General features: G+C 42.7%; 1 protein-coding gene across 2 annotated transcripts in view; it reads left to right on the top strand.

The window, feature by feature from the left end:
• The window catches only part of RB1CC1 (RB1 inducible coiled-coil 1), a 93,871-nt gene extending 91,294 nt beyond the window's left edge, over positions 1-2,577 (top strand). For both annotated transcript variants that reach the window (XM_043601067.1, XM_043601066.1), the window contains exons 23-24: positions 315-385; positions 1,181-2,577. In XM_043601067.1, the coding sequence (XP_043457002.1) occupies positions 315-385; positions 1,181-1,258 (149 nt within the window). In that variant the 3' untranslated portion in view covers positions 1,259-2,577. The remainder of the gene's footprint in view (positions 1-314; positions 386-1,180) is intronic.
• Positions 2,578-12,202: the final 9,625 nt, after the last annotated feature.

The following is a 12,202-nucleotide window of genomic DNA, read 5'->3' as shown; positions in this document are numbered from 1 at the left end:
CTAATTTAGAATTCCTAGATTTATTTGTTCATGATTTGTACTTAGATTATTTGTAGTTCTTGAACTTTTATTAGTTCTGTGATTTGGTTTACCATCTATATTTAGTGAGGAAAGTTAAAATCAATGGCTGAAAAGTAAAATGATTCCATTTCTATCTCAGAAAACATTTTGTTTTTTAAGGATTTCAGTTTTAAGAGTCTTACACCTTTTTTCACTTCTGAGAACTTTATCCGTCTGTTTTGATTCTGGCAGTTAATGTTTTCATGAGTAATTATAACTACTTTTAAAAAGAAACTCACACTTTCATTCACTAGCTTCAGGTGCATCTCGAAGACCCTGGGTACTTGGAAAAGTAATGGAAAAGGAATACTGTCAAGCCAAAAAGGTAAAAACTACATCAGATAATATAAACCTAGGAATCATAAGGAAGATTCAGATTCACATACTCCTTGACACAGAAATTGTTAATAGCGCAGTGGTTGGGTTTTAGCTCACTTGATCGAGTTAGGCCTGGTTAGGCCTTGAGTTTAAGGAGTGTGAGTACCAACCAGGAGTTTTACAAGGATTTGTTATTTCTCTTTAGAGAGTAGACATGGATAGATGATTACCAACAACTCATCAGCCTGTACATGAAAACTACTACGCTCTTCAGTGACTATCCAGTCATTAGTGTTTTCGTGTGCGAAGAAAGAACACGTAGCATAACTGATGATTGAGTGCATCTGTTTGTAGGCAGAGTTGTTCTCTTATTTTCATATGCTATCCCCCGGGAAGGAAGATAATGTGAACTGTCTGATGGCTGAACACGTCCCTGACTGTAGTGTCAGCACTGTCGACACCGTAGAGTCGGTGGAATCTACCGAACGGTTTGGGGCCTCTCTGCTCCAAAGCACTGATGGAACTTAAACTGTGTACTGACAGTTCTTCGGTACGAAATCGTGACCTGTGGCTCCGTTTGTACCGTATTGTTGAGCAACGATTACCAGCTCTTTCTTCCATCAATGTTAGTGGTTCCGTGTACTCTCAGCCTGGGGAGGGGCGGGGCTTGGGCACTTCGGTAAAGACTTCTGCTCGCCCGTGCTCCCCAGCCCCCAGTACTCTCGCACTGAGTAGTACAGTCGGACAGTGCTGTGTAGTTTGGTTTTAACCATTGAAGTCATTCCTCTTCTTTTCTTCTTAGGCACAAAACCGATTCAAGGTTCCTCTGGGGACAAAGTTTTACAGAGTGAAAGCTGTGTCATGGAATAAGAAAGTATAACTTAAGGAAGAGATCAAACGTCCCGTGACACCTTCCTGATCTGTCCTACAGTGCTTACTCATCACTCCAAGAACAGCAGGCCGTCTTTTTATACGGAGGTCGCCGTGACAATACACTTCACTGGTGTATATCACTTCCTTTTTAACTGGCTACGTTTTAGGAACAATAAATTCATCAAAAGCCTTGGCCGACTTAAAATGGTTTTGTTTTTGGTTTTTTTACCCAAATAACTAGAAATGCGGACCAAAGTAGTTCATTTTCTCAAAGGGCATACCCTGCATTGTGGCTTACGGTGAGCCATATTAATTGCCTGTTACATATACATTAGCTTGGACTTAGATAGTAAATGTTAGCTCTTATTACCAGCATTTGTCCTTTTGTGAAATCAATATCAGAAAACTTGCACTCTGAAACACATTCTTTATAAAATGTATAAATTCTTCAGAACTATTTAAAGAGGAGTGTTACTGCATGCAGATAATCATAACTTTGAGTTTGCGTCTGTAGATTACTAAAGCAAATTGTTTCATTTATTTTTTTAAATGCCCTTTGACGTTTCAAAATAAAAACCTGTCATTCGATCGACTGATGTTAAGGCCAGCCGTAATCAGCAGTCTTCAAAAGCACTTTGAACAGCGGCCACCTGGGTTCTACGGGGAAGCGTGTGTGCTCTTGACCGTTTCAAACGCGGCACTCAAAACCTTCCCGACCTCTTTTGATTTGGGTTGGAAATAATCCTGTTGATGAAATCGTAATCCATGGTTTGAGTTCAGAAAAAGCATATTCATTGTACATTAACCATTTAGAGGTCATTTAAATAACAAAATATTGTATTGTAAAAGACATGTAGAATTTTAAAACAATAAAGATTTGAACCTGTAAATGTGTGTGCCTTTTAAAGAAGGATGCATTTTTAATATATTCGAGTGATTGCTGGGAAGTGTGAAAAACTTGTTCTGTATCATATCGAAAGAGAAACATGTTTATTACAAAAATGTTCTTTAACTATATACTATGTAACAGGGTAAAACAGTGTTCTGTAGAATAGAATTGTGTAAACTCGATATTTAGACAAATTGCTACGGAGCAAAGGTATTTAAATGAGTTAGTTGAGTTGGATGAGGCTTGTTTCAGGTTTGTTGCTAGAGAACGATAATAAAATGATTCTTTTTCAGAAAATATTTAATTTCTTCTTAAAAATAAGTTAAATATTTTTTTAAATATGTATATCTAATAGTACAGAAAATGGAATAAACACCATAGTGTATAGAAAACTGAATTTGACAACATATTAATGAATAAATGAACAAATGATTTCACATGTTTCTATTCAGTCCTTCCATGACCTCTCAGGGCAAAGAATACCAAAGCGATAAACTGCCGTATCTCCAGAGCGGTTTTGTTAAGCAGATTTGGTTGGGTCTGAATGCATCTGCCAGGCGGACCATTTTGACTGACTGGGTGCCTCTCACACATAGAAATATGTGGTCGTTGTGCTGTGGAGCCGCCGTGGCCTGACACTGAACGTGGAAGCCATCTCATTGACGCTGCTCTTTCATGGATTTTGTCACTTAGCGTTTTTCTTCCATCCTGTTTTATAGCCATCCCATCGGTGTCCACATATCCCTTTATAAAGCACATGGAGAGAAAATGCAGTTTTCTTTGTTAAAAAGAGAAATGGAACCTGGCAAAACTCTTGGAGTTCTTGCCTTTGTATGCTTACGGTCAGTGTACTGAGCGTTTGGGCATCAGAACCCCTGAGTTCCATCTCGATCTAACCTTCACTTTGGGCGACGGGCATTAGCTTTGAACCTCAGTTTTCTCCCTAGATGGTATGGTAGGACCTACCTCGTAAGGTTATTTTGAAGGTTAAGTGATGAAGTTAATAAACCTATAAAGTGCTATGAACAATTTTAAAAACATTAAGTATTCAATAAACATTAGGTATTATAAAGATTTTTTGCATAATCAAAGCCTGTTAACATCCATTACCCAATCTCTCATAGAAACGTAGCTTGCTTTATTGCAAGAATCATGCTTAAATCATTTTATTGCAAGTAAAACTTAAGCACACATGGATTATGTGGATAATTTCACTGATTTTCGCAGATACCTCTGCATATGCTAAGAACAGAAGGAGCAAAAATTATGTAAACTTTCATTTTTATTTTTTAAATTATCGTGGTGTCAAACATGCCCATGCTGGGGCGCCTGGGTGGCGCAGTCGGTTAAGCGTCCGACTTCAGCCAGGTCACCATCTCGCGGTCCGGGAGTTCGAGCCCCGCGTCGGGCTCTGGGCTGATGGCTCAGAGCCTGGAGCCTGTTTCCGATTCTGTGTCTCCCTCTCTCTCTGCCCCTCCCCCGTTCATGCTCTGTCTCTCTCTGTCCCAAAAATAAATAAACGTTGGAAAAAAAAAAAATTTAAAAAAAAAAACAAACATGCCTATGCTTTCAAAACAGCGAACCCTCTCCCAAGCCCCTGTTCTGTTTCCCAGTTGTGTCACCTAGAGGTATACTTTTTAGCTTATAAGTGCCAAATAATACTATACTGCAATTATCTTGATAAATAATTTATCAATTTACTTTTTTTTTTTAATTGTTTTTCAACATTTATTTATTTTGGGGACAGAGAGAGACAGAGCATGAACGGGGGAGGGGCAGAGAGAGAGGGAGACACAGAATCGGAAACAGGCTCCAGGCTCTGAGCCATCAGCCCAGAGCCTGACGAGGGGCTCGGACGCTTAACCGACTGTGCCACCCAGGCGGCCCTCGATTTACTTTCTTATATGACATTTTAGCTATTTTGTAAGAACTTTCTCTGCTGCTTTTCCAGTAATTTACTATGTTACTTTCCAGCTGGTTCACGAGCATTTACGTTATCATGACTCTCTACTGTTTGCTGAGCAAAGTCGTGAGCTACGATTACGTTTCTTTTCATGTACAGCCCACAGCCTTTACTAAGAGCTTTTCGACTGGGTTTTGTTTTTGTTTTTTTTCTTCTTGTGCTATTGTGGTGTGATTGCCACAACTGATGTTTTCAAGTGCTTCTTCATATTTTATTTCGTCAAGTTGCGTTTCCCAGAGACGTGCGTTCTGGAACCATCTCTCCCCGTGCCTCGTTATACACGGCCAGAATGAACTAATTCTCACTTGGAGTGTTTCTTCGAAACTTTCAGCCAGAGGCACACATTTGTTTTGCCGCCGCAAAACTGGTCATCTTTCCAGCTCAGGAGCAGTTTCCCTACCTTCCCAGCCTTGGTGGTCGGTCCCGATCTCTGGGTCAAGTGCCCATTGTTGCGTCACTGTTCATTCCAGACCGGTACTCGCTCACGTGGCTGCGGGCATCTGTTGACTCCGCTCAGGCCGGACGCTCCGTGACGCCTTCACGCGAGTGTCTGAAGGCTAGTTAGGGCCGTCCTCGGGGATGCTTCGGCTCCCCTTGTGGCCTGTCCTAATGCCCTGGGGTTCTAAGCTCGGGCAACAGCATTCCTAAAAGAGAGGCAGCAAAAGGCAGACGCTTGGGAGTCCAATTAGGCCACTTGTCTTTTGGTCAAACTAACAGAACCCACTCAGATTGCAAGTGTGGGAGTGGTGGGGGGGAAATTGTCTTTTTTAAACGACCACAGTTCTTTCTGAAGTTGGGTGCAAAGCAGCCGTTGCCCTTTAATATTTAGAAAGAGTTATGGATCGCCTCGGATTTTTTTTTTTTTTTTTTTTAGAATGTGATTTAGTGATGTCTAAAGCCACAAAACTGTAGGTAATCCTTTAAAATAATTTCCATAAATATGTCTACTTACTAGCGAAACCTGGAAGCAGTTAAAACTTACTGTCCACCAATCAATAGCTTTTATTATTAGTCATACTCAGAATATAAACAAGCCGTCTTTGGCCAATTTTTGAACATACTTTTAGATGATTTATCATCTTTGTAAGGTGGAAATTCTTTCAAACAATTCTTAACATAGTGGTAATGAGACTCTGCAGTCAGCTGAAAGCTATTTGGTTTACATACTTCTTAGGTGTCTCACACTTGGAGGCCATTAGACTGAGCGCCACCTGTTCCGTTCCTGCCTTAAAATAAATAAGTCTTACTGGCAACACCAGTCCTCGTGTTAGTGGAAACAAGTGGCCAGCGTCACTGTGACAAAATGCAAGATCGGTTCCCTGTGTGCTCTCATCAAAGCAGTAACTGCCCCACGCGAAGATACCCGGTGATGCCTCTCGATTCGGTGTCTGTGCCCCCCGTGAAAACGCTGTGCTCCTAAGCCATTTTCATAGATGTCACCCTTTCCTTCTGCCTCAGAGCAGATGCTAGGCCGGCAAGACGGAAGAATCCCTCCGTGCTCACTCTCACTATAATCTGGGCAACTCGGGAGTTTCCGACACTCGCAGGGTGAGAAAAATCTTTACCACTTTTACCAGTGGCTTCCGAAAGGTCTCCAGCTTTGTGGACGCTCATAGCAAAGATGCGTCCGACGGTCTAATTCCCAATTGGTGGTGTAATACTCCTCTCTCGGACTGATTTGGAAATGCCACCCGCGAAGTCCTCCACCCGTCCGTGAATAGCTAATGCAGGTGTCACTTGTAATGTCTTTGGAATTCCGCTGTACCGGTGACTGTCTGCCTAACCAGTCCAAGCCTCTAAGGCGAACTGCTCAGTGTCTTGAAGAGTTCTTAACTCCCACGAGTGTCAAGCCGAATCTCACGAGCGTGTAAGATGCCTGAGTTCTCAGCAATTCTAGTTATAATCAGATACTACAAGTTTACCTCTTTATCCAACCTGTTTAGAATTATGAATTCTGGGGGCCCCCCGGGGGGCTCAGTCGGTTAAGCAGCCAACTCTTAATGTTGACTCAGGTTGTGATCTCACAGTTGGTGAGATGGAGCCCCACGTCAGGCTCTGGGCTGACAGCGTGGAGCCTGCTTGGGATTCTCTCTCTGCCGCCCCCCCCCCCCCCGTGCATTGTCTCTCTCTCTCTCTCTTTTCTCTTTTTTGTCTCTCTCAATAAACATTTTTTAAGAGGTGTCCCCATACATGTAGGTATCAACTTTGAAAACAGGTTAGACATGGGCTAGTAGAAATGTATGCTTTGGCCCTCCATTTCATGCCACCATAGACATAACTAAATCCTTGCAAATACCACATTTTCATGAATATTCCTCGAGGTTAGCCTGAGGCACTGAATACAAGAAACCATGAGTGAGCAACTTTTTCAACTGTGGCCATTTTGTACTCTGGAAATCTTGCCAGAAGATCTTTTTTTTTAAGTAGGCTCCATGCACAGGGTGGAGGCCAGTGCAGGGCTTGAACTCACAACCCTGAGGTCAAGACCTGAGCTGAGATCAAGAGTCAGCTCAGGCACTGAGCTACCCAGGCACCCCCAGAGGACTCTTTTTTTTTTTTTTTTAAATCTTTATTTATTTTTTGAGAGAGAGAGAGAGAGACAGCACGTGAGCAGGAGAGGAGCAGAGAGAGAAGGAGACACAGATCCCGAAGCAGGCTCCAGGCTCCGAGCTGTCAGCACAGAGCCCAATACGGGGCTCGAACCCACGAACTGCGAGATCATGACCTGAGTGGAAGTCGGACGCTCAACCGACTGAGCCACCCAGGCGCCCCATTTCCCAGAGGACTCTTAACAGCACTACAAGCAACTGTGCATAATTTAAAGTATTTTTAATTGCCTGGCGAATAACATCATCATTATATAATAGCTTTCAAAAATTCTGCGAGAATTTTGTCGTCGCTCGTCCTGACATGCGTGGGGATCGGGAGCGCCAGACAAGTCACGGTCCAACTTTGGTACCTGCTGTTTCCCAAGGCACCTTCACGTTGGTGAGGACTGTGAACAATTGTGTACTCCTTAAAACATCAGAGAGAGAGAGACTTTTCAAACAAGTTCCAATGTATTGAATCACTGGCTATTTACTATTATCTATAGAGTATTTCCAGTTAAGACAGTTGAAATCTCACACCACGAACTAAGCGATAATTACTAGTCACAACAGCATGAGACGGGTTCGGGTTGTGTAACTAGAACATCAAGAAGAAATCTCTCCGCTTTCACAGCACATCAAAGTTGTCCTCTTACTCCTTAAATTACTCATCGCCTCACAGGCAGGGGTATGTGGCTCCGTCTTCTAAATATCCTTCCCCAAACTGTTTCCCAATAAATAAATGAGTGCATCGACAGCACTAGCTTTTCCATGTCTTTGGATGAAGGCAGGCCATGGTCGTGGAGGTGTGATTCTGGTTTCCAACAACCCCATTGGCCTTTGTGGTAGTAATATAGTTAGTTGCCAAGGGAACGGAGTGCACTAACATGAATTCCTCGTCTCGTGGGACGCAGAATTACCAAAATGGAGCCCGGTGAGCCAGAAATTGGAGCACGTTTTGACCGTCGGGTAGCCATGGCGGTTCAGCCGTCGGCATGTAACGTTCTCGATGCTCCTCACCCCTGGCGCAGTCGTCCCCAGCTGCGTTTCCCAGCTTCCTCTTTCCATCCCCCTGCATAGTCGTGCTGCCTTTTTCAGTTGTTCAGGTGTTAGCTTTTTAAAAAGTGTAACCACGTTCTGGTCACGTTTCTGTGAGACTACAACGAAATCCACGTTGCCTTGACGGGACTTAATGTTTTAAAATCCCAGGGGCGCATGGGTGGCTCAGTCGGTTGAGCCTCCAACTCTGGATGTTGGCTCAGGTCATGATCTCACGGTCATGGGGCTCTGTGCTGAGTGTCGAGTCTGCCTGGGATTCTCTTTATCCCTCTGCGCATCTAGATTTCCTCCCCATATATGTTCTTTGTAGTGTTTATTAGAATAAGCTAATCTGGATGGAAATACCCAGAATTTTATACAAATCTTGAATATCCCAACAATTTAGGCATACTAAAATATCTCCCCAGTGCTCACCACCCTATTATTTCCAATTGTTTTAATTACACAGCTTGTCATTAAAAGGTTATGATTAGAATGACGTTCAGAACGTCTCCATTAAAGTTGACATCAAGATGATTCTGTGTATTCATGTAACAGTAAACTCCAGAAGTTTTATTTTGGTTAGAAGGACCAAAGCAGGGGCGCCTGGGTGGCGCAGTCGGTTAAGCATCCGACTTCAGCCAGGTCACGATCTCGCGGTCCGTGAGTTCGAGCCCCGCGTCAGGCTCTGGGCTGATGGCTCAGAGCCTGGAGCCTGTTTCCGATTCTGTGTCTCCCTCTCTCTCTGCCCCTCCCCCGTTCGTGCTCTGTCTCTCTCTGTCCTAAAAATAAATAAACGTTGAAAAAAAAAAATTAAAAAAGAAGGACCAAAGCAAAATGCCTCCTAATGCACTTGTGGCATTCTTTAAAGGGCTGCAATTGTGAATTGGGGGACGGCTAATATCAGTGAATTTAGTAAAGTCACTTTGCACAGCATTTGCTCACAAGTTCTTTGCAAAGTTCTTGGGGAGCCCATCTACTCAAGGTTACTATAATAACAAAATTGGATGTTGGCTGAAAGTGGTGAGTGGTCACTGTGGCCCTCTCCTGGAGGAAGTTCTAGAAATTACTGTAAGAGCACAAGCGTAGCTTAGAAGGATATAGTTCATTAGCGACAAGAAGCGTGTTGACCGTTGTGCAATAAGCCTCTTATATTAGTATGAACCTACTGGTCTACACGAAGTAGTCCACGTTTTCAAAGACCACGCTTAAGAAACCAAGAGTCTGCAGGGTTGACTTTTGTCACTCCATCTGAATTTAGCCTTTGTCCTTGAAACAACTACGCCTTTGCTCTAAGGAAAAATCCTGAACTTTATCCAATCGGGTCAACCAGTCACACTTAACCCATAGGCCACAAGGATGCGAGGCCGAATCAGATAACATACCAGTGACGCACGCTGAGGGCAACAGAAGCTGTCTGCAGTGCTTGTGGTCTAGTACCTTCTGTTCGTGGTGGAATTTCAGGGCTGCACTTTGCCCAAGTTTATCTTTAGTCCCACATCATCAATATCCACGGTTGAGCCTCAAAAATGCATGACTTGAACATAGCCCTCCTTATTCATGGGGTAAGTCTTTTCAATGTAAACATCTAGAGCTTGTTTCCTCTGGAAAATTCCAGTGTTTTATGCAGATCCTGCTGCTTACTTAGGCTTGTAGGTAGGACACCATGTGATATTCTGACAAGGGGCAGAAGGCTTCTAGTGTTTAAAACGGGGTTCAAATACGACCTCCGAAGTAAATTGCTGGCTAACCTGTGTAACTTCCTTTTTTAGCCTCAGATGTCCTGTAGGAATTCCTTTTATCTAAGAAATAAACCTTACAGTGTGTTGTGATCGTCACAATGGGAGAAAGTGAGTGAAAGTATTCTGCTTATTGAAGAGTGATGAACAAATATTTATACATGCCTAGAAAGACTTTTCAAAGATTCCATATACTTTTAGTTACTTTTTTTTTTAACACTTCTTATTTATTTTTGAGAGACAGAGAGCATGAGCAGGGGAGGGGCAGAGAGAGAGGGAGACACAGAATCCGAAGTAGGCTCCGGGCTCCGAGCTGTCAGCACAGAGCCTGGCATAGGGCTCGAACCCACAAACTGTGAGCTCATGACCTGAGCCAAAGTCGGACGCTTAACCGACTGAGCCCCCAGGCGTCCTGTCTGTGTACTTTTTAAACACTAATTAGAAGTGGCAGAGTGGTCTTCCTAGGCTTCTACGTCAATGCTATGGTTATTCACTGTACAAACAAGGGGCATATAAGCCCATCCTAACCCCCGCCCACCACCAACACCACACAAAAGTTAAACCACGGCACCTCAGAGAGCAGACGACAGCCATGATGTATTTAGGGATACAAAGAGGAACCCAAAACTCTGTGCTTTCCCTCTCTTTTTTCCCTGGGGTAAAGGTTTCAACACAAGAACTTACAAATAAAAATTGTGATTCCCATTCCGAAGTTAAGGTGTAGCCGTACTTGGGGTGCCTGCCTGGCTCAGTTGGAAGAGCATACGACTCTTGATTTCAGGGTTGTGAGTTTGAGCCCCATGCTGGGTGTAGAGACTACTTAAAATCTTTTTTTAAAAAAAGGTATAGCAGCACTGAAAGATTACTTAACATCCATATTTTGTATCGTAACATAATTTTAGGGGCACCCAGGTGGCTCAGTTGGTTAAGCCTCAGACTCCTGATTTCAGCTCAGGTCATGATCTCATGGTTTGCGAAATGGAGCCCCACATGGGGCTCTGGGCTGACAGCGCGGGGGGTGGGGGCTGCTTCGATTCTCTCTTTCTCTGCCCCTCCCCCGCTCAGGCATGTGCAGTCTGTCGAATGTTAAAACATAATAAAATAATTTTAGAATACATATTTTAGGGTATTTTTGAAAACATTAAACATTTTGATCCCTATTTTAGTTTGAATCATTCATTAGAGGCACCCCTGGGTGACTCAGTTTGTAAAGCCTCTGACTTAACTTCAGCCCAGGTCATGATCTCACAGTTCATGAGTTCAAGCCCTGAGTCAGGCTCTATGTGGACAGTGTGGAGCCTGCTTGGGATTCTCTCTCCCTCTCTCTCTGTTCCTCCCCAACTTGTGCTCTCTCTCTCTCTCTCTCTCTCTCTCAAAATAAATAAATGCACTTAAAAAAAGAATCATTAGATACAGCCATTTTTATTTTGACAATTCTGTTTTTCTCTAAATGAAGTATAATTTTCATGGAAACCATGACATATGGAAACTTGTTTTTGACAGGGAATTAAAGATGTTAGAGAACTAATCATATTACGCAGTAAACGGATGGAAGTACAGATCTAGAAATTTTTTTTTCATGTTTACTTATTTTGAGAGAGAGCGAGCCTGTAAGCAGGGGGAGGGGCAGAGAGAGCAGAGAGAGAATTCCGAGCAGGCTGTATGCTGTCAGTATGGAGCCTGACACGAGACTCGAACCCACAAACCGTGAGATCATGACCTGAGCCAGAATCCAGAGTCCTACATTTAACCGATCGACTGAGCCACCCAGGTGCCCTGATATTTATTTTTTTCATTTCCAAACAAGAGAAGTTCATTCACCACCTTGAGATTTAAATGGGCCCTCTTGCGGCTGATAGAAAAATGCCTTTTTAAATGTTTCTTACATCAGTTTACGCGCTTCAAAAATAACTGAACCGGTAACGTGATCAGCTATATCACTTCTTTCACACATGGATCCGCTAGCTCAGTTTGACTTCTCTTCACAGACTAAGGTCATCATAGAAGATCTCAGGTAACAACGTGCTCCCTTTGTGGTCCTTACGTTGTGTGTATTGTGAATGCCAACACACTACACAGTTTTCATGGTGCACATGAGCCAAAGTTGGATTCTGTGGGGCAGTGACGACTCATTCTAACTTTATTCACTTGGCAGAAACTTCCTTGCCTGAACGATTTAGGTAGCGGTCATTTATCAACAAGCTTTGGTGTTAGATGGGACTCCAGAAAACTCCCCTAACATTTTCAGGAAGCACGGGTGAATCTAGAGGGAGGAGAAAAGTGGAATTCTATAACTTCACAATTAAAGCTTTCACATATTGCCCAAACTATTTTTCTGGGAGCCTGGTGCTTTGAGAGATGAACTTAAGAGATTTTCACGTTAAGTGTTCAGTGACCAAGTAGTTGCGAAGAATTGAATCTGGTATACTAATTCCACCGGATGCATCGGAGAAACTGGGACCAACACTTACATCAGGAGATTTTTGTTTTCAGCTGTCAGTTTATAAAGAATAGATGGAATTTCATTGCACAAAAAATAGGACAGCCAAAGTATATAAAAATATTTCTTCTTGTACTTAATGTTTCCATTCACAAACAAGAACTAAAAATTTACCTATTTAAAAGGTAATTTAAAATATACATTGCAAATATGAAGATTGCATGAATATCTACACTAATTACTGTATTAAATGCCAAGATTAAAGATGAACCGGTGTAACATTCTCTTAACACC

This window comes from Prionailurus bengalensis, chromosome F2 (genome assembly GCF_016509475.1).
Source record: "Prionailurus bengalensis isolate Pbe53 chromosome F2, Fcat_Pben_1.1_paternal_pri, whole genome shotgun sequence".
Taxonomy (NCBI): domain Eukaryota; kingdom Metazoa; phylum Chordata; class Mammalia; order Carnivora; family Felidae; genus Prionailurus; species Prionailurus bengalensis.
Note: the sequence above shows the minus strand (reverse complement) of the source record. Positions and strands in the feature narration are given on the sequence as shown.